Source organism: Talpa europaea (genome assembly GCF_964194135.1).
Source record: "Talpa europaea genome assembly, chromosome: X".
Classification (NCBI taxonomy): domain Eukaryota; kingdom Metazoa; phylum Chordata; class Mammalia; order Eulipotyphla; family Talpidae; genus Talpa; species Talpa europaea.
The window spans coordinates 55,051,072-55,074,628 of record NC_140081.1 but is presented as its reverse complement, the minus strand read 5'-3'; the positions used below and the strand labels follow the sequence as shown (position 1 = coordinate 55,074,628).

Genomic DNA, 23,557 nt, shown 5'->3' with positions numbered 1-23,557 from the left:
TGTGAATTTTGTAACTGACACTGAGTGCTTTTGAAAGTTACATTATTATATTTTCTTTTTTTTAAAGATTTATTTGTTTTTTATACAAGAACCAGGGTACAGGCCAGATGCATGGGAGGGTGAGAGGATTCACTGGAGACAGAGCAGGGAACAGAACAGGAAGACTGACAAAATACACTGCTGAGGGGAGCAGTGGGTCGAGAAAGGAGAGGTCTGCTGCACTATGTGGGATTCTCTCTGGCCGGCCAGGATCGAACCCGCATTGCAGAGGCTGTGGACAGCTTCACAATGCAGCGCTCAACCACCTGGGCTACCGGGAAGGCCCTATATTTTCTTTTTTAAAAATATTTATTTATTTATGCATATAAGAGCTGGGGTATCAGCCAGAGGTGTGTGTGTGGGGGGCGGTTAGAGGATTCACCAGAGACAGAGCAGGGAACAGAATAGACAGATGGATGGAAGTACACTGCTGAGAGGAGCAGCGGGCAAGTCAGGAGAGGCCTGCTGCGCCTGACTTGCTCCCTGGCTGGTCGGGAATCGAACTCGTGTTGCAGTCGCTGCAGACAGCTTCATAGGCTGTGTCTTAACCCCTTGCGCCACTAGAGAGGCCCCACATTACTCTATTTTCTATTAAGATATATAATCTTATGTTTTGCAAACTAAGACATTGTTCTTTTTCTCAATTTTGAGGAAAATTTAAGAAAATATTTTCCCACAGAAATTAATCTTTTTCAACATATGAACATTCACAGCCCTTCTTTAGCTGTAATAGGGGGTTGAAGAGGTCCTTCTATGGGGCTTTAAGGACAAAAGTTTCACAAAGAAAAACAGTGTGCTTCAAATAGGAATATAACAATTCTTTGGTTTTTATTTTATTTTTCCACTATTGTAGGAAACAATCCTACTCTCTTCTACAAAATAAAATGGATTATATGCTTCCACTGTGGAAAGCAAAGAATAAATGAGGATAATGCACAATACTTTTATAGGGGGGTGGAGAGTCTATACTGTTCTACTTGTGTCTTTCTCACCTCTTTATTTTAAAATAATTTTCTCATGTCTCTTCAGCTGTAGAAGTTGTCAGGGGTGTGTGTGTGTGTGTGTGTGTGTGTGTGTGTGTTTTGGGAGTGATTTTTTTTTTACATTTGCTTGAATTTTCATATATCCATGAAAGAAAATGCTATTACAATAAAGCAGCTATTTGCTCCTTCTTTTTCGGAATCAAATGTTTAAGCAATGAATCTGAAAAGTGTACAGTGGGAGGAGTGACATAAGGAGGGTCTGGGACACAAGAGTGGGCCCCTTTCTGTAACTCAGCCAATCACTTTACACTTTTCCTTTCTTCTTCTCTTTTTCTTTTACATACAAAGTAAGTAACAGGCATATCTTGAGGCATGACATACTTGATATCTCTAGCTTTCAAAGTATTTGTTCTAGATAGTGCTTTTTATAGACAGCACTCTTTTTCATGATGTGAGAATTGCTGTACTTGCCTAAGGTAGATCCACATATATAGCAAATAGCAAATCATTTAGATCCCAAATCACTTTCTCAGTGATTCTTACGTTTTAATTAATGGAAAAATGGAAGAATTAATATTTTTTGGATATATACTTGGTATTATGCAATTTACATGTTTTTTTTCCATTTAATCTTTAAAAAGTAGGAAAGTAGAAGCACAGAGAAGTTAAGTAATTTATTCAATTAATATTTATTGATTACTTATCATATACCAAAAGTCACCCTAAGAACAGTGGATAGACAAAGCAGTAAACAAAACAAGGGTTCAGCTTACTAGAAATGATTATTTTAGATGTGCTAAGAAATATTTTAAAATTAATTTATCAGTCATTACCATGTCTATGTAACTTGGGGTTGTATTTTCATTCCTCCATAAGTATACCTGCTTTACTCACCCTCCACCAAACCTCCTCTGCCTATGCTCTATCATCTCCTTCCCTTACTCCCTCTTCCCTTCCCCCTGTTCCCTCTGGAAACTAGTATACTTTTCACTAAGTCTAAGAATTGCTTTTGCTCTGTTTTGCCAGTGTAAGTTTTTTTTTTTATTTATATTTCACAGATAAGTGAACCTGGAAACGAAATTAATTTTTCCAGTTTAGTCATGGTTATTATCTTTCATATGTTTTCATCTTTAATTTAATTAAAAATATAAATTTAATTTATAAAAAGTTTGTTAAATATGCTGATTTATACTCCTGTACACTTGAAATTTATACAATATAAGCAATGTCAATACATTAATAGATTTATTTATTTATTTTTTAATTTATTTATGCACACAAGAACTGGGTTGTCAGCCAGAGGTGCAGGGGTGAGAGGATTCACCAAAGACAGAGTGGGGAGCAGAATTGGCAGGCAAAACAGGAGAGGTCTGCTGGGCCATGAAGGTTAGCTCCCTGGCTGGGGATTGAACTCAGGCCATAGAGGTGATAGAAACTTAACCACTAGGCCACCAAGGAGGCCCCAATGTCAATACATTTTTAAAGAGATATCAAGAAGAACTTACCTGGACTAATATTAACTTGTAACATAGGCCTCAACATTAAAAATATAAATGAAGATTTTCCATAATTCTGTGCCATGGACCCCAATTAGCTCATAGATAGATGGTCAGATATTTTACCCATTAAATCACACTCTCATGGAGTAAAACCATTCAAAATAAAAAGTTGTCATGGAAAATTTGCCCCATTCATTATTAATCAGTGCTTTTGGAAACTAAATTCTTAACTGACTCCAAATTATTAAGTTACAAAGCTGCAGAGTTGGAACCGAAATTGAACAATGCAGATCTGGGAGAGAAGCATTTACAAACTATGAACAATTGATGGTGTAGGTGAATTAGAATATAGAGACTCACCTACATACTGCCTCCTCCAGCCCCATCCTCCGTAATCACAGAGTAGACACAAAGGCAGAGAAATCATAAGTGTGTATGCAAGTATATAATTTATATAACACTGACCCTGACTTATAAAGGCTTATTATTATGGCTGTGTTAAACCGAAAGAAAACATATAGGTTTTTTTTTTTTTCAGGGGAGAACTCAGCAAAGGATTGAAGAAAAATAATCATTTTAAAGCTTTTAACTTTTGGCTATTGAGGAAGGAAACAAACTTCAAATTTTGCTTTGCAAACAAACATAATCAAAGTGGTTTTGCAAAGCAGCTTGAAAATTCTATCTACATATGTTACCCATTTTATTTAAATAAGAATATACTCTTTTTGTTTCTTCTTTCATATTCTCCCAAGAGAAGATTTTGGTTTAATTATAATTATAATAAGCTGAGTTTCCTAAATGGCCACTTTATCCTCCTTCACCTGCCAACTTGTCTCTTTATTCCTTCCCCTTGTAATTAAATCTATCTCAATCCACATCTCTCCCGTTACCTCTGTTCAACCTTTTTATGTTTGTTTGTTTCTGATCTTCCCTAGTCTCTATTTATTGTCATTTCAGACAAAGGATGTATGTATTCTGGACTATAATGTGACCCAGAAACAAAGATAAAATTTTGGTCCTAAGTAGATGTAATACAATTGATATTAATAAGTTTCATTAATTTTCTAGTTGTGGAGCTCCTGCTGTGGGGAGAGCAATGTGCAGCTTTCAAATAAGCAAGGAGAGGAAATAAAACAAGGCTCCCAAACAAGAGGTGCTTACAGCTCCTCGCAGGAAGGAAAATATGTCTATAAATAGTTATGTAAAATGGTAGACAATAACAGTCATAAATGACTGGCAGAAAGTTAATACTATTCTTGTTTTTTTTTTTTTTAAGAAAAACATGGAGCTTAAATCACCTTTAGGTAATATTAAATCTTTTGTTTTCAATTTCTTGGAAAACAAAAAACACTTGGCATGTGTGACAGATGCAATGAGAGAGAAATGCAGATAAATTCTTATTGAAGTTCAGAGGTTGAAGATAAAAAATTCATTTGGGGGAATCTGAGAGAGAAGGATTTATTGTGATATTTAAGGTATTGAATCAGCTTTGTTATTAGTATTATTTTACTAATGAGGATTCTAAAGCTTAAATAAGTATGCCTTTGTTTGGTCTTGTAACTCAAAACCCATCACTAGGTATTTTTTTCTGACAGTTATTCTGGTAGTAGCTTTGATAAGATTTAGTAACTTATATTGGATATGGTTTAAAAGAAGAAAAGTCAAATGTACCCCTAAAACTTTCAATTTGATACACTGAGGGTATGATAGAACAATTAAAGGGATTAAGAAATGAGGGTAAAGAGAGTTGGTTTGGGAAAGAGGGATATTGTTGAGATCTGTTTGAACTAGCAGTATTTAGGTGCATGAAAGGGAGGATGCCCAACAGGCAGTTTAAAATGACTTGGAGAAAGGTCACATTTAAGATAAAAACATTGGGGTTAAACCTCGTAAAGTTATCATCACAGCTGTGGGATGAGTGAGATCACTGAGACATAATGGTGAAAATTGAGGTCAGAACCTTGTGAATTGCCTTCCTTAAGAGAACAAAAGGAAGGAGTCATTTCCACAGACAGACCAGTTGTCAGAGAAAGATGTAAACACAGAGCAACTGAAGCAAACAGAGAAAGGGAATGGTAGATTGCTTCAAATAACCAAAAGGCTAAGGAGGTTGCGGTTTGAGAACAGGGTTTGATCATTAAGAAAACACGATGATATTTGAGAGAACAGTTTCAGTGTATTTGTGAAGGTAAAATCCAGATGTGAAAAGCTAATGGATAAATAGATCAAGAAGTAAAATAGGGCCTCCCTGGTGGCACAGCGGTTGAGCGCTGGGTTGCGAAGCTGCCCGCAGCCTCTGCAGCGCCGGTTCGATCCCCAGCTGCTCCCCAGCACCGGAGGAGGGTCCCACATGGCGCACATACCCCTTCTGCTGCCCGCTGGCCCCTCAGCAGTGTACTTCAGTCCTTCTGCCTGTTCTGATCCCCGCTCTGGCTCTGGTGAATTCTCTCACCCTCCTGTGCTTCTGACCATACCCAGTGCTTGTATAAATAAATAAATAAATAAATAAATCTTTAAAAAAAAAAGAAGTAAAATAAATAGGAGAGTATCATTCTTTTAAAAAGGATATTGGTTAAAGAAAGGAGAGCAAGGATGCTAACTGAAAGAGAAAACAGAATCTTGGAAATCTGAGAGCGCTATAGAGAGAGGAAAGGGACAACAAATAACGAAAAGTAAAAATGCAACAAAGAAAAGGAACAAATGGGATAAAATTCTGGAAGACACAAGAGGGGATAGGATTCCGGGTACAGCTGAAGAAGTGATTTCAGGACACAAAAGGGAATGTTTCTTTATAACGAGATGAAGCAGAAACTGAAGGAAAAATTTTGAGGTGGGGAGAAAAGTAGAGGGATCTCACTAGATAGATTATCTTGATTTTTCTCAATAAGTACAATAAGGGTACATGAATATAAGGAATTGAGAAAAATGAAGAGACTTGTAGTTATTTGTAATTACAATTATAGACAATTGGAGTAATATAAGTATCACTCTGAAGCTTAGAGGGCAACTTCAAGTTGGATAACTTGAATGTTAGATAACTTGAATTTGTATTGAGCCAAATTCACATATCTGTTTTTTTTTTTCCTCCAACAAAACTTCATGGCCTGGGAATAGTAAAGAAGATGTTGGGGCTTATATACTTTGTTAGTTGTGAGAACTACTGCCAGAGGTTCTAAAAGGCACAATTAAAATTATGAGATTAGCCATCTTTGAAAACACCTGTTAATTTTCAGGGTGGATCTGGCACCAATTCAAATGTACAGACTGAAAAAAGTAAACTGCCAAAACAGTAAAACTGTATAGCACCTCATCTGTTGAGATATCTAAGATTTACGATTAAATTTATTTTGATGACCTGTTTTACTCAAATGAATTATTCATGGTAGTTTTGACTTTCTCACAGATTTTAGGAAAACAATAATTCCCTAAATTTGAAAGCTTTTTTTTTTCAGTAGTCTTTTAAAAACATAAGTCCAACATATATTTTAGATAGAATCAACACTGTTAATATACAGTTTTCCCCCCTAGAAGATACTTATATCCTTAAAAGTTCATATCATCCTTTCTCACTCAATCATGTGTTCATTCATAATGGATAAAATCCCTGCCCTCAATAGGGCTATTTTTGTGTATTTTTACCTTAATATCCGATAAAACTTCTAACAAGAATCTCATAAATTATTTTAAATGCAGTATGGATTCTCAATGTTATATTATTAAATTAAAAGATGTTTTTGCATATTAAAACTGCAGATTAAAAGTACATTAAAATACATTATTTTGCTTGATATAAAATACTTTGCAATACTACCACTATGATAAGGAAAGAGCGTCAGAGAAGGTAAAATGACTAAGTTTCCATAGCAACTAGGTGATGAAGGCAGAAATGAAATACAGATTTTATGACTATGGAAATTTTTACCATTACATCTGCTTCCCCTAATTTTAGTCATCAAACCCAATGTATTTGTAGCATTCCAAATACAATCCATACTGTAATTCTCACCTGTTGATTTCCCTGAAGCTTTCATTTCTTAATGCTTCCTGAAAATTTCTCCTCTTGATTTTATGATATATTTTTCTCTTCTGATTCTCATACTTCTTTTTTTTTTTTTTAAGATTTATTTATTTATTTGTATAAGCACTGGGTATGGTCAGAAGCACAGGAGTGTGAGAGAATTCACCAGAGCCAGAGCGGGGAGCAGAGCAGGCAGAAGGACTGAAGTACACTGCTGAGGGGAGCAGTGGGTGGCAGGAGAGGACTGCGCGCCATGTGGGACCCTCCTCCGGTGGCCGGGGAGCAGCCGGGGATCGAACCTGCACTGCTGAGGCTGCAGGCAGCTTCGCAACCCAGCGCTCAACCGGGGAGGCCCAGATTCTCATACTTTTTAAGGCTTGTTTACTCTTGTCTTTTTTCTTCACTTTCATTTTCACAATTGCATGATTTTAACTAACACTTGTAAGTATATGATTTGAGATCTGGAATGGTAGCCATGAAATCTCACTCAGTTCCAGATATGTATTTTCAGGTGTGTGCTGGAAATCTATACCTGAATGCTCACCTCGACATTTTTTTGAGTCTTTGGTAGATTTTTTGCAACCACATAACACATGTTTAAGGAATTACTATGCACTACATATTTTCATAATTGTTATAAGGAATAAAAAAACATGAACCAGATCTAGAATGTTATCAGGAACACATAATTTAACTTCTATTTTTGATTTGGACACCAATGGTTCAAGATCAGAGTCATCTTTGTAAAATACTGTCCTTGATGATTATAAACTAACTTAATTGGTATCTTCCCTTGTACTCTTTATATTCTCCAATTAGTCTTCTTGATGTAGACTTCTTTTCACTTAGCACATCTGTTAAAAAGCTTTCAAAGATTTCTCAGAATCAAAGTCCATCTGCCAAGCATGTCCTTTACATATAACACTTTTCCAACTTTGGTGTATTACCTTACTTTGTTTTTTCACTTGCAATAACATTTTCTCCCTTCACCTCATATCCAAAAACATCTTAATCTTCTCTCAAATGCCACCTGATTAAAGTAACCTACTTGAACATTGTCAGATGAAACTCATATTTTCCACTTCTCATTTCCATCCAGTTATTTTTCTATACCTCTTATGGGTACTTGTTACTTTCTACCTTGTGTTAATAGATGTTTGTGATTATATAGCAATAAAACAGATGTTCTTTTAAAGGGTTATATAGTAAATATTTTAAGCTTTGCTGTTTTTTTCCCTTCTATTTACAATCCTTTAAAAATCTACATACCATTCTTAGCTTGAGGACATTGCAAAAATAGATAGCTGTCTATGGTCTGAGGAACCCTGATCAAAAGTCAATGCTCCTGGTAATAATTTAAATTTGATTCATGTCTCAACATTTATCATAGTATAATATACATAATAAACTCTTAAACATGTGATTGCAAATAACTATCAAACAGGCTTTTTTACAAAATCAAACACAAAGTAGCTCATCGGGAATCTCTCTAAACAGATCCATCTTTAGATTCAATAATTCATCAGCTAGTAAAATTTAATCACTGATATTTTTAACAAATTTTTAAAATATACTTTATTTAAACTTGAATACCTGAAGAATATAGCTTTGTGATCAAGTGTATCTTGCCTTCTAAACAACCTGTTTTAGTTCAGTTATTCAAAGAGTTTTTAACAACAGGAGACTACAAAAAAATGTCCGCACATTTTGTTCATTTTGAAATGGTCCTAAACACATCAGTGACAGACTTAAACACACTCTTCCTATATTTTATTCTCTTATACACAAAAAAGAATGAATGCAATTTTTGGTTTGTAACAAAAGAATCTCAACTCCTCCTATGCAAGTAAATATTCATATAAAAACCAAAAAGAAGGGAAAGGAATATAGTACATATTATATTTATTTTAGATTCCTGATCTGATTCTTGTTAGTCTTTTCTAGGTTCTTTCAGATATAGGACATGACATTGGCTGACATCTTCTAAGCCCTTGGATAGCCCTACATTAATTTGTTTGATTATATAGAGATATAATGTCTCTTAAAGTCTTTACTCTGTTCTCAGTATTCAAAACACATGCTGTACTGAGAGGTTTAGCTTTTACTATAATCAGAAGTAAAAATCATATACTTGAAAAGCACCCAAATTGAGTTCCAGGAAAAAAAAATCTTTAATATAGTACTGCGTACTTTACAGCTAAGAAGTGCTGAATTATGTTTATTTTACATTTCTCTGATAATACTTTGCATAGAAAGAAAACTGCCAGTGAACCCAATTTAAATGAGACTGATGTCATGCCTGTCTGCCTCAAAGGAAACTCACTTATTTTTTCTTAAGAACAGGAAAGGAAAAGTGCCTTCCCACCCTCTTCCAAATTGCCCAGATTTTGTTAGCCACAGTAAAATGTGGTAGGAAAGATCCAGATTTTTCTGTGTGAGAAAATGTACTCGATTACTATTTCCTTACATTTATCAGAACCTTATTAGGATGTCATTCCACTCTCCTACTAAAGCCTGACTGAGAGTCTATTAGAACCTCAGAACATACTGGAGTGCATAACTGCTTAAGTTACAGTTGCTGTAAAGGTACCTTTCAAAGAAAAACACAGTCTTTACTATCTTTATAGGAACCACTCTCTCCATTCCTAAGAGGAAACCGCTTCTTCCCAGGAAACAATGTTATTTACGAAAAAACAATAAGAAAAGTGGAGAAGTTAAATATGGATCATGTAAGTAAAAACTGTTTTGTTGATAAAATTGTTTATTTTTGTAAGTGCATACTTAGGAATTATGAATATTTCTATAGAGCTAACTAGTATTCAATTGTCAAGTGTAAGGCAAGAACATGGTGAGTCAGTAATAACTTACTATGCCCACAGCCCTTCATGTCATTCTTAACACTTTTATATCTAGTTATTCACATGAAGTATTGTCTCTGTTTTACTGGACAGGAAATGGTCAAGTCACATAGAAAATTAATGGTAGAATCTGAACTTGCTGTAGATAGACCAATGCATTGTATTCTTTCTTTTAAATTGATCTCATAAAAATAATTTATAACTTACTTAGTATCAAATGAAGTTTTATTTAGTATCAAATGAAGTTTTTAATTTTGTTTATTTTTCTTGTGGGATTAAAGGAATTTTTTTTTAAATAATAAATTTTATTTTTATATTCCCCCATACAACTGCACATGCCTCATTCTGACCCCAATCCCTCCCCTCCCGGCCCCCGGCCCCCAAAAAGTGTCTCTGGTTCATAGCTTTTGTTGATTTTGATTTTCACTTTCTTATAGTTATTCATTTTCCTGGTCCCTTATTTAAGTTTTCTAGATTCCTGCTATGAGTGAGACCATCCGGTATTTTTCTTTTTCTTTTTGGCTTATTTCGCTGAGCATGAGCCCTTCCAGCGCCATCCATGTTGCTGCAAATTGCATGTGTTTATCTTTTTTGAATGCTGAGTAATATTCCATGGTATATATGTACCACATCTTCTTGATCCAGTCATCTATTTTTAGGCATTTGGGCTGTTTCCAAAGCTTAGCTATTGTAAATAGTGCTGCTATAAACATAGGGGTGCAGGTGTTCTTTGGAATTGATGTTTCTGTGTCCTTTGGGTAAAGACCTAGGAGTGGAATTGCTGGATCATATGGAAGCTCTATCTTTAGTAGGTCCACAAATCTCCACACAGCTCTCCATAGTGGTTGGACCAGTTTGCACTCCCACCAACAGTGCAGGAGAGTTCCTTTTTCTCCACAACCTCGCCAACATTTGTTGTTGCTAGTTTTTTTAATATGTGCCATTCTCACTGATGTAAGATGGTATCTCATGGTAGTTTTGATTTGCATTTCCCTGATTACAAGTGATGTTGAACATTTTTTCATATGTCTGTTGGCCATTTGCATTTCCTCTTCAGAGAAGTTTCTTTTTAGCTCTTCTGCCCATTTTTTGACTGGGTTATTTTCTTTGTTGTTGTTGAGTCTCATCAACTCTTTGCAGATTTTTGTGATCAGTCCTTTATCATTAGTATTGGGTGCAAAAATGTTCTCCCAGTTGGTGGGGTTTCTCTTTGTTTTTGTTATTGTCTCTTTTGCTGTGCAGAAGCTCTTTAATTTGATATAGTCCCAGCTGTTTATCTTTGCCTTCACTATCACTGCTTTGGGTGATGTGTCTGTAAAGATGTCTTTGATATAAAAAGGAAAACTACAGGCCAATCTCCCTAATGAACACTGATGCAAAAATCCTCAATAAAATTTTAGCTATCAGAATCCAACAATGTATCCATAAGATAATTCACCACGACCAAGTAGGATTCATTTCAGGGACACAAGGATGGTTTAACATCAGAAAATCAATCAACGTTATCCAACACATCAACAAAAAGAAATATAAAAACCATATGATAATATCAATAGATGCTGAGAAAGCTTTCGACAAAGTGCAACACCCATTCATGATAAAAGCCCTTGAAATTCTTGGGATACAAGGAACATACCTCAACATCATAAAGGCCATCTATGACAAGCCAACAGCCAGTATCATCCTCAATGGTGAAAAGCTGAAAGCAATTCCATTAGATCTGGAACAAGACAAGGATGTCCACTCTCACCACTGCTTTTCAATATAATACTGGAAGTCCTAGCCAGAGCAATAAGACAAGAGAAAGACATCCAAGGAATCCAAATAGGAAAAGAAGAAGTCAAACTATCACTATTTGCAGATGATATGATAATATACATAGAGAACCCCAAAAACTCCACAGAAAAACTAATTCAACTTATCAATCAATTCAGTAAAGTGGCAGGATACAAAATCAACACGCAAAAGTCAGTAGCCTTCCTATACACAAACAATAAATCTGAAGAAGAAATAAAAAAAAAACATCCCTTTTATTATCGAAACAAAAAAAAATCAAATATTTGGGAATAAATCTAACAAAAGAGGTAAAGGACCTATACAAAGAAAATTATAAAACACTGTTAAAAGAAATAGAAGAAGACACAAAGAAATGGAAAGACATCCCTTGCTCATGGATTGGAAGGATAAACATTATCAAAATGGCCATCCTACCAAAAGCAATATACCGATTCAATGCTATTCCAATCAAAATTTCAATGTCATTCTTCAAAGAAATAGAACAATTATTGATGAAATTCATATGGAATCACCAAAAACCCCGAATAGCCAAAGCTCTACTGAAAAAAAAAAGAAGGAAATGGAGGCATCACACTCCCAGACTTCAAACTATTCTACAAAGCCATAATCATCAAAACTGCATGGTATTGGAACAAGAACAGACATACAGACCAATGGAATCGAATAGAAAATTCAGAAATAAACCCACAGGTTTATGGTCAACTAATCTTTGACAAAGGAGCAAAGACTATGCATTGGAGCAAAGAAAGTTTGTTCAATAAATGGTGCTGGGAAAACTGGGTCGCTACATGCAAAAGAATGAAGCTTGACCACTACCTCACACCATACACAAAAATCAACTCAAAATGGATTAAAGAACTAGATTAAAGGAATTTTTAAGGAAAGAATTGTATGAACTGGTATGTAAAGTATACTCCGAAGATCTGGAAAATTATTCTTCCAATCAGGTTTTTAAATTCCATTAAATTTATTTGGGAGATCAAGTACAAATTTCAATACTGCAGAACTACAATAGTCATTCCATGACCTCTGGAGTTGCAAGTCCTTCAAGCAGGATTGTCATGGTAATTAACAGAAGTTTCACCTTTATCTGCTCAGTGGATACAGCATGTCTAGTCTAGTCTGGGACTTGTCTCTTGGACAATTTTCTTTTTTTAATGTGAATGAAATATTTTATTATTTCCTTTTTTTAAATTTTATTTTTATATTCCCCATACAATTGCTTGAATGAGGATATTATTCGTTTCTTAGTACTGCTGTAACAAAGTACCCTAATATGGGTGACTTAAAATAATTGTCTCACAGTTATGGAGATCAGAGTTATGAAATCACTGTTGGCAAGGCCACATTCCTCTGAAGCCTCTAAGGAAGAAACTCTTCTATGCCTATCTCACTTTGGGATAATCTCAGGCATTATCTCAAGTTCTGTCCACATTCTCTCTAAAGGCACTATTTCATCATTTAAAATAGTTGAGTAGTATTCCATTGAGTCTATATACCACAACTTCTTTATTCAGTCATCCTTTGATGAATATTTAAGTTTATTCCCTGTCTTAGCTATTGTGAATAATGCTACTATGAACATAGGGTGCATATATTGTTTCATATTAGTATTTTTATGATCTTCTGATAAATACCTAAGAGTGGTGTCACTGGACCATATGGTATTTTTTAGTTTTTGTTTTTTTAAGGTATCGCCATACTATTTCCATTCTGTTCCAACCAACAGAAAATGAGAGTTCCTTTTTTTACTACACCCTTGCCAACACTTGTTTCCAGTCTTTTTGATGTAGTCCATTCTTAATGGTCTGAGGTAATATCTAATTTTGATTTTGATTTGCATTTTCTTTATGATAAGTATGGTTAAGCATTTTTTAATGCTCATGTGAGCCATCTGTATTTCTTCTCTGGAAAAGTATCTATTTAGGTCTTTAGCCCATTTTTAATTGGGTTGTTTGTTTTGTCGTTGAGTTGTATAAGTTATTTATATATTTTAGAAATTAACCCTTTGTTGATTAAGTATTGCGTAAATACCTTCTAGTCCATAAGTTGCCTTTTTGTCTTTGTGGTGGTTTCTTTCACTATACAAATACCTTGTAGTTTGATGTAGTCCCATTTGTTTATATCTGCTTTTGTTTCCCTTGACAATGCAGTTGAGTTCCCAAATAATTATCTAAGGTTGATGTCTAGGAATGTATCATCTATATATTCCATGATGTATTTTATGGGCTTATCAATTTTGTTTATTCTTTCAAAAAAAAGTTATAGTTCTCATTTTCATTGTTCTTTTGTACCATATTTTTGGTTTCTACTTCATTTATTTCTAATTTTTAGTATTTTCTTCCTTCTGACTTTTGGTTTCATTTTCAATCGTTCAGATCTAAGGTCAGATTGTTTGAGACTTCTTGTTTGTGGATATGGGGCTGTATTGCTATGAATTTCCCTCATAAGACTGCTTTTAGTGCATCACACAGGAAATGATAGTTCACCCCTTCATTTTTTTTCATAGCAAGATTTTTTTTTTCTCTTTTGATTCTTAGTTCACCCAAGAATTTTTCAGAAAATTCTGTTTAGTCTCCACATGTTTGGATTTTTCCAGTTTTCCTTTTGAGGATGATTTCTAGTTCCATACCATTGTGATAAGAAAATATACTTGATTTGACTTTAATCTTCACATATTTATTGAGATTTGTTTTATATTCCAACATATGATATGTTGAGAATGTTCTGTGTGCATTTGAGACTAATGGTATTCATTTCTTTTGGGATGGAAAGTTCTGTAAATAACTGTTAAGTCCTTCTGATCAATTACTTCATTGTTTACTTTCTAACTGGATAATCCATCTATTTATATAAGTGGTGAGTTGAGATGTAGTATTATGTTGGTCTCTGCGTTTTGTTCTAGGTCAGTTAGTAATTATTTTATATATTTAGTGTGTCTCTGTTGGATGTGTAAATATTAATGACAGTTATGTCTTCTTGTTGGATTGTCCCACTGATCATTATATAGTATATTCATATTTGTCACTTATTATCATTTTTAACTAAAAGTATAATTGGACATAAGAGCAGGTCCTGTATTTTTCTCTTTGTGATTGACTTAAAATGCCTTGCTCTAGCCTTTTGCCATAAATTTATGGTAGTCTTTAGATGTGATATGAGATTCCTGTATAATATAGATGGATCTTTTTTTATACATCTTCCCACTCTATGGCTTTTGATTGGTGAGTACAGATTGTTCACTTCAGGATGAGTATTGATATATGAGGCTAAATCATTGCCATTGTATCTTTTGCTTACTAATTGTTTTATCTTTCTATTGTTACTCTTTCCATGTTTTCTATATGCCTTTTTATTTAGATGGCTTTAACTTGTTTCTCTGTTTCTTCAATTTTTCTTTACATGTCTCTTAAGTTGCACGGATTTTAGTGCTACTGTGTTTGTAAAGTGAATCACATTTGAAAGAATCTAGAGTAAATGATTCCATGAGCTATATCTATGATCTTTATTATGTATATGTCTGTCAAGTCAGTTTCTATTTGTAAAATGTATCTATATATTATTCTCTCTTTCAAAATATTTTTATACATGAAACAATACTTTGTTATACATGGTAAAATTTTTCAAGGCATAAAAATATTTAAAATGTTAGAAATAGAATAAAAATGCATGTAGTGAGAAAAAACCCTCTTTATCCTGACTCCTCTGTTCTTCCTCTCAGAGGCACTCACTATTTTTCTGTTCTATGCATTTAAACAGTTTCATAATTTGTATATACATTTTTAAAATGCTATGCAAGAGGAAGCATACTATATTCCTTCTTATGTATGTGGCTTCTTTTGTTTAGTTTGTAAATAGTTCCATATAAAAAATTAAATTTGAAGTGTTTTCTCTATTAATATGTCAGCCATCCAGTTAAAAGGAAAGAAAAATTGAATTTACACAAAGTTAATTTTATATGTATGAATGTAGCATTCTGATTCAAAATTGGGGGTTTTTTCCTTTGAAAGCAGGCTGTCATATACCTATTATCAAAGTAGAATAATAAGATAATAAGAAATTCATGTATATCTGAAATCCTGAAAACTGAAATACCAGATATCTTTTTACATTCTGTTCACTATACTTATTAATTTAAAAACCATCACAAATAAACAATCAGCAAAGATTTAGTTTAAAACCAAGTCTCAGAATATTTTGAGGACAGTACAAATTTAGCTTAATATTCTGACAGAACTCTGAGCTATAAACCATGACTTCCAATCCCAATTTTGACATCTGTTAGATGGCTCATTACAAGTAAATTATTTCATTTCTTTGGATCTCAGGGTATTTTTTCCACCTGCAAAGTTATTGGAAGGGGGTCGATGATGATCATTTTGAAATGACAATGATAATGAAATAATAAAAGGTGCTTATTATCCAACAATTTATGTTAGATACTTCACAAACATTAGTTTATTCATTCCTCACAGGAGTCCAAAGAGACACATATGAACTTCACTTTTATTAGTGAGGGAACTCAGACTTAAAAGGGTTACATATACAGTTTTCCAAGATCACAGAGTAAGTGGTATAATTAGAGTTAGTATCCATGTTTTCTGGATTGGAAGCTTGAGTCACAGTTTTTCAATCATTTTTCTTAATTCATGTTCATTTTCATAAGCTTTAGCACTGTGATTCTAATTGCCCCTCATTGTGATTCTAATATGCTTCCTGACATTGAAAATCACATTATATTATTTTCAAATTTCATATGTCTGCATCTTCAGTATTATAGTATTATTGTGTAATTAGATCCTAAAATGTTTGTTAAATCATCAAAGAAAGACTAATTAATATTAAAATGCATTACTGTCAATGTTAGTTATAATGGACTATTCCTTTAATCAGAACATGCAATTCCTTGGTTAATCTAAGTAAGTAGTTGTATTGTTATATTTACCTGATAAAAAAAAAGAATCCAATAAAATTTCTCCTAATGGAATACTTAACTACAAACAATTAATACTACAAATCCTTGAGTTGAATTAGCTTGTAAAAGAACTTTCATTTTTAAAAATGGATTCAGTTGGGTTTTTCTTGGTAATTATTTGTTTTCTCAGTGACTGTTTTGGCATGTGTATGTGTTTTAGGAATGCTGTCCTCAGGTTCAATGCCATCATTACGTTGTCCAACAACCTCAGATCATCCATACTCCATCCTGCCAACAATCTCAATCTAGCCATCAAATCCAAAGCATCCTGGGAAGTGATTCAATTTCTACAAATATTGGGAATGAACTGTGCCATCATCATTCAAGTCATACACATGATCAGGTAAGATCAATGACTTGATTCCTTATTAACCTGAAATAACACCCTTAAGCTCTTCTTACATCACTAAATAGGTACCCACATTAAATTCCCAACAAAATATTGAGGAGCTATATTTTTGGCACTTGTGTTTTGTTACATTTTTATTTTTTTATTTTTTTTTAAAGATTTTATTTATTTATGCAAGAACCGGGGTACAGGCCAGATGCGCGTGAGGGTGAGAGGATTCACCAGAGACAGAGCGGGGAACAGAACAGGCAGGCTGACTGAAATACACTGCTGAGGGCAGCAGTGGGCAAGACAAGAGAGGTCTGCTGCGCCATGTGGGTATCCGCTCAGCCGGCCAGGATCTAACCCTTACTGCAGAGGCTGTGGATAGCTTCACAGTGCTGCGCCAACCCACTTCACCACCTGGAAGACCCCTTTTATACAGTTAAATAATTTGAAATGATCATTTTTATGCATCAAAGTTGGTGAAATAACAATAATTTTGTATGTTTCAGTCATGAACTTTGCTGAGTTTCCTCATCATGGAGATTCATTTCCATGTTTCTGTTCTGGTACATTTTTTAATTTATTGAGATAGCATTTTACATGTAATTTTAATATTTTGAGGAACCTCCATACTGTTTTTCATAGGTTTAGATGGGTCTACATTTTCATAGACAATATGCAATTGATTATTTTCCTCCACATCTTGGCCAACACTGTTGTTTCTGTTTTTTGTTTGTTTTTTGTTTTATATGGGCCATTCTTATAATTGTAAGGAAATAGCTTATTGTGGTTTTGATATACATTTTCACGTTAGCACATGATGGCGAACATATTTTCATTTGTTTGTTGGCCATATTTATGTCCTCTTTGGAGTAGAGTCTATTTAACTCATCTGCTCACTTTTTGATTAGGTTATTTGTTTTCATTTTGTTGAGTTATATAAGTTCTTTGTAGATCTTGGACATTAGCCCCTTGTCAGATGTATGATATGCAAATATTTTCTCCCATTCAGAAGGGAATCTTTTCATTTTGATGATAGTCTCTTCGCCATTTAGAAGTATTTTAGTTTAATATAGTCCAACTTGCTTATTTTTGCTTTTGGATCCCTTGCCTCATTATACATTTCTCACAGGATTATAGTAAAAGTACAGTATGTCCTATATGTAAAGCACTTACCATTGTTGAGTAACATTGGCAAATACTTAACGGATTGTAATTGTTAGTTTTTAGTAGTAATTAATATTCATAAACATTAAATATTCACATCAGGCACTATGAGAAATAGTAAAGTGAATAATACATTGTCACATTTCTTATATGTACTTATTGTCCAATAGGGGAAAGAGGCAAACACATTAAACATAATATGAAGCAAAGTGTTTTATGTCCATAAAAAGAAAGCAATGTGTTTTGGGATCAAAAGAAGAAAGAAATTAATTTCATCTCTAAGATCAAAGAAATCTTGATTGAGGAAGTGGTGGGAGTTGACTTGCCCTTTGAAGAGTGAGCAGAATTTCCATATGTAATACTATTTGGAGAGCCCATCCTCAGAAGAGAGAATTACATGAACATTGTCACAGATTTGAGAAATTTTGTTTTTTCCTAAACATATTTACTTCCTTTATTTCTTTTAATTGAGGTAACTTTGGTTTATACTATTGTATATGATTTAAAGGTATAAGATTTAAAGGTATATACCCTTCAGGTATATGCCACCATGCCACACCTACCACCGAGGCACCCAGTGTCCTCCTTTGTACTTCTTCCTCACTTTAATGTTTTTTTTTTCCTCCTCTAACTTTGGTAGCCTCAGCTTTACAATTATATTTCTAGGTTTTGTTATTGGTTTGACTTTATTTGACCCCTCATTTTGTTTAGTCTACATTTAAGTGACACAACCCAGTACTTGTCTTTCTGCATCTGACTTATTTCATTCAGAGAATGTACACCTTGGATTTCATGATTAGTTAGTAATTTGCTTTATATAGCATGGAAGACATGGATTTAGATGTACTACAATATAAGGTCAAAAAGATATATTGAGGTCAGAACATGAGGTCATTGAATGATAATTTAAAAATCTGGACTCTATATGATAAAAGATAGCGAGTGCATGAAGTTTATTGAGTAGAAAAATGCTGAGACATATGCTTTAAGAGGTTAATGCTGTAAGTTTTGTGCAAGATAGATTGGCATATTGATTAAATTTTCTTTTCACAATGATCAGATGAAGAATGTGTTATAGATTCCCTTATTGTTAAGATCAGGAAACAATTATGTGGGAAGTCCTTGATCAAAAATGAATTAATAAGTTTGCCACTGGGGACATATTGGTGATATAATAAAAAGTGGACTAGCTTTGAGGTAGAAAGACTTTGATTCAAGTTCCAACTCTTTCCCTTTCAAGCTGTGTATTATTAATAAATATGAAAATTTTGAGAGACATCATCATGCATAAAATTTGGTAGTTTCCCTCATAGGGTAGACCAAATAAAAATATATGTTCAAAGTTCTTCATAAAGTCTATAAATCATACAACATAAAAAATGCCATAGAGAAGGATTTAAAGAGAAGGCTATTAGTGGCTATTTTCAGTAGTCTGAATTATAAAATTTAAGTTAGAATAGTAACAGTATTTTCAATAGTCTAAGATATAAAATTTAAACAAAAATAATCGCAGTTGGAATGGAATTAGGTACAATTATCAGAGATAGAAACAATATCACAATATTAAGAGTCTTGTCCATTGGCAACGGTTATGTTAAGATAGCTTTCACTAACTTAGTACAACAAATATATGTCTGAACCGACTAGATATTCTTTTTTTTTTTTTTTTTAGAAAATAGGGTTGGGTAACTAATATATTACTTTCTATTTTATTACACATATTTCAGTATGCAATTCCTATTTAGCTTTGGTAAAGACTGAAAACATTTTTTTACAGATTATTTTTCTGTTCTTTTTCCAACTTTTTATGAAGATAAAGTTGAAGTACTGCTGAAAATTGAATATGGCCCTGTGAAGCTTAGATTCAGTAATTCCACTTATATGGATTACATTGAATTTGATCCATCTGTAGTCAAAGTGTAGATCCTATAGTGCAGATCCTATAGACAAAGGATGGCAGAGAGAGAGTTCTTTCACTCAACTCTTTAGTATTATTATGTTCCCTGTAATTGTGGTTCATGAATGGATGACTCTTGTTGAAGACTAATGGAACTGAAAAATGTTAGATTTTTTTAGCTTAATACACATTATTCTCATGTGCACATGGCACATTCTCTGACCATATTATTTGGTCATAAGACAAGTATCAGTAAATCATGAAGATTGAATTTATATCAAGCACCTTTACTGACAAAAAAAGTATCAAACTAGAAATAAACTACAAAAATAAAGCAGGGAAAATCTCTAAAATGTGGGGACTGAACAACACACTACTGAAAGACTACTGGATTAATGAGGAAATCAAAAAAGAAATTAAAAAAATACCTTGAAACAAATGACAATGAGAACACAATCTTCCAGAAACTGTGGAACACAACACAAGTAGTACTAAGAAGTATGTATCATTGTAGGCCCATATCAAGAAACAAGAAAGAGCTCAAATAAATAATCTTATGCTTACCTTGAGGAACTAGAAAAAGAAGAACAACAAAACCAAGAATCAGTAAAAAAAGAATATTTGAGCAGAAGTAAATAAAATAAAAAATAGTCTAAATTATTAAAGAAATAAAAAGTTTGTTCTTTGAAAAAAATCAACAGACAAATTTTTAGGTAAGTTCACTGAGAAAATAAGACAGAACACTCAAAAAGAGGATTAGAAATAAAAGAGAAGTTACAACAGACACTGCAGAAATCCATAGGATAAGTAATATAAACAACTGTATGCTAACAATTTCAAAACCTAGAAGCAATGGAAGCCGTCTTAGAATTATGCAATCATCCAAAACTAAATGGGGAAAAATAGAAAATCTGTACAGATAAATTATAAGCAAAGAATTTGCAACAATAATCAAAACCCCCCAAAAAACTGAAAATCCAGGAGCACACAGATTCATAAGTGAATTCTACCAATCTTTCAATGGTGAACTAATACCTATCCTGCCTAAACTCTTCCAAAAAACTGAGAAAGGGGGATTACTCCCAAATACGTTTTATGGGCCAACATTATATTAAGAACAAAATCAAACAAACACTAAGAAAGATATAGAATGATTTCCCAAATGAACACAGATGTAAAAATCCATAACAAAATCTTAGCAAACCAAATCAAACAATGAATTAAAAGGATTATAAACCACCACCAAGTAGAATTTATACAAGTGACACAGTGTTAAGTTACCACATCAACAAAATGAAAGATAAAAACCATATGACTGTATCAGTAGATTCCAAGAAAGCATTTGATAAGATTCAACATCCATTTATGATGAAAACATTTGAAAAACTGGACAAATGGAACATATCATAACACAATAAAAGCCATCATGACAAACCCACAGATAACACCATTCTCAACAGTGAAAAACTGGAAGATTTTCTACTACAATGTAGTACAAGACAAGATTTTCCATTCTCACCATTAATGTTCCACATAGTATTAAGTCTTAGCTAGAGTAATTAGGTAAAAAAAGAATATAAAAGGAATTGAAACTCAGAAAGGAGAAATAAAGATATCATTATTTGTAGACCCTAAAGACCCCACTGAAAAAAAACAATTGAAACAATAAATAAGTCCAGCAAAGTGGCAGGTTATAAAAGTAACAAACAAATATCAGTGACCTTCCTATATATAAACAATGAACTAGAAGAGGAAAAATTAAGAAAATGATCCCATTCACAATTACACCACAAATACAAATACCTAAGAGTAAATGTAAATATGAAAACTATAAGACATTGTTAAGTGAAATAGAAGACACAAAGACATGAAAAGATATTCCCTGATCATGGACTGGAAGAATCAATGTTTTCAAAATGGCCATCTTACTCAAAGCAACATATATATTTAATGCAACCCCTATCAAAATTTTAATGACATTATTCAAAACAAACAAACAAACAAAAACACTACTGAAATTCATGTGGAATGACAAAAGAAACTGAATCCTGAATATCCAAAACAATCCTGACAAAAAATGGAAACAATAATGGCATCACACATCTAAACTTTAAACTATGCTATCAAGCCATAATAATTAAAACAGTATGGTACTGGGACAAAAAGAGAACACAGACCAATGACATATAATTGAGTGTCCAGAAATGAACTCACACCTATATGGACAATTATCTCTGACAAAGAAGCTTAGACTATCCATTGGTGCAAGAAAAGACTTTTCACAAAAATGGTGTTGTGAAAACTGGGAAGCCTCATACACAAAAATCAATTCAAAATGTATGAAAGAGTTAGAAGATGGGACCTCCCTGAAGGCCTACGGGTTAAGTCAGACCTATCACTGTGTCAGCCCTCTGTGGTGGCCTGAATTCAATCCCTGGCCAAGAAGCTAACCCACATGGCACAGCAGACTTCTCCTGTTTCACCTACTGCTGCCCTTAGCTGTGTATTTCAGTATTTCTGCCTGTTCTGTTCCCCACTCTGTCTCAGACGAATCCTCTCAAAATACTTCCCCCTCACACCTCTGGCCTACATCCCAGTTCTTCTATTCAAAAATAAATAAATAAATGAAATTTTTTTTTTTGTTTTAGAGAGCTGAGTTTTTACTTCTGTAAATGTTTTTTATTTTTTAATTTTTTAAAAAGATTTATTTATTTATTTATATAAGCACTGGTTACAGTCAGAGGCGCAGGAGGCTGAGAGAATTCACCAGAGCCAGAGCAGGGAGCAGAACAGACAGACTGACGAAATACACTGCTGAGGGGAGCAGCGGGTGGCAGGAGAGGTCTGCGTGCCATGTGGGACCCTCACCCAGTGGCCGGGGATCGAACTGGCGCTGCACAGGCTGTGGGCAGCTCTGCAAGCCAGCGCTCAACCACTGCGCCACCGGGGAGGCCCCAATAAAATCTTTAAAAAAAAGAGTTAGAATGTATGCCTTATACCATAAAATACATAGATGGTAACATAGGCAAAACACTTCACAACTAAAACATCAATGATGCCTTCATAGATTTGTCTCCAACAACAAGGAAAACAGAAGAAAATAAAAACAATTGAAACAACATCAAACTAAAAACCTTCTCTGTCATGAAATAAACCATAAATAAAAAGGCACCCTACTGAATGGAGGAGAAAACATTTGCACACTACACATCTGATAAGCAGCTGATACCTAAGATCTACAAAGAATTTATACAGCTCAACAAAAGGAAAAGAAATAATCCAATCAGAAAACAGGCAGAAGAGCTAAATAGGCATTTCTCTGATAATACATACAAATTACAAACAGGCACATTTGAAATGTTCATCATCATTTATTGTCAGGAAAATGCAAATCAAAGCCACATTGAGATACCACCTTCCTCCTATGAGAATGGCCCATGTGAAAATGACCAGAAACTAGTCCTGGAGAAGATATGGAGAAAAGGGAATGCTTGTACACCATTGGGTGGGAATGTAGACTGATACAACCCTATGGAAAACGGTGTGCAAGTTTCTCAAAATATTAAATATAGAAATACCATATGATTAAGCAATCCCACTTTTAAGTACTTGTACTCCCATGTTCATAGCAGCACTATTTACAGTAGCCAAATTGTGGAAACAACTTAAGTGCTCAAAATCAGGTGACAGCATCAAGATGTATATACACAATGAAATACTATTCGGCAGCAATAAAGACTAATTCATGCCATTTATGGATGGAATTGGACAGGATTATGCTAAGCGAAATTAGTCAGAAGGAGTAGACAAATACCAGACAACGTCACTTATATGTGGAATATAGAAAAACTAAACAAAGGGTCAGATAAACCCAAACCAGCCCTTGAAAAGTGACTAGAGAACTGAGGCATCCAGGGACATGGACAGGAGGAGGAATGAACACAAAGGTGAGGGGTGGAGCACAATGGACTAAGGTGATAGACTCCGGGT

General features: G+C 33.9%; 1 protein-coding gene across 1 annotated transcript in view; it reads left to right on the top strand.

The window, feature by feature from the left end:
• Nucleotides 1–23,557, top strand: part of POF1B (POF1B actin binding protein) — a gene marked incomplete at both ends in the record, with an annotated part of 74,676 nt that overhangs the window by 24,373 nt on the left and 26,746 nt on the right. Inside the window, 2 exons of the mRNA XM_084258708.1 lie at nucleotides 9,167–9,268; nucleotides 16,330–16,512. Coding sequence (XP_084114834.1) covers nucleotides 9,167–9,268; nucleotides 16,330–16,512 — 285 coding nt within the window. The remainder of the gene's footprint in view (nucleotides 1–9,166; nucleotides 9,269–16,329; nucleotides 16,513–23,557) is intronic.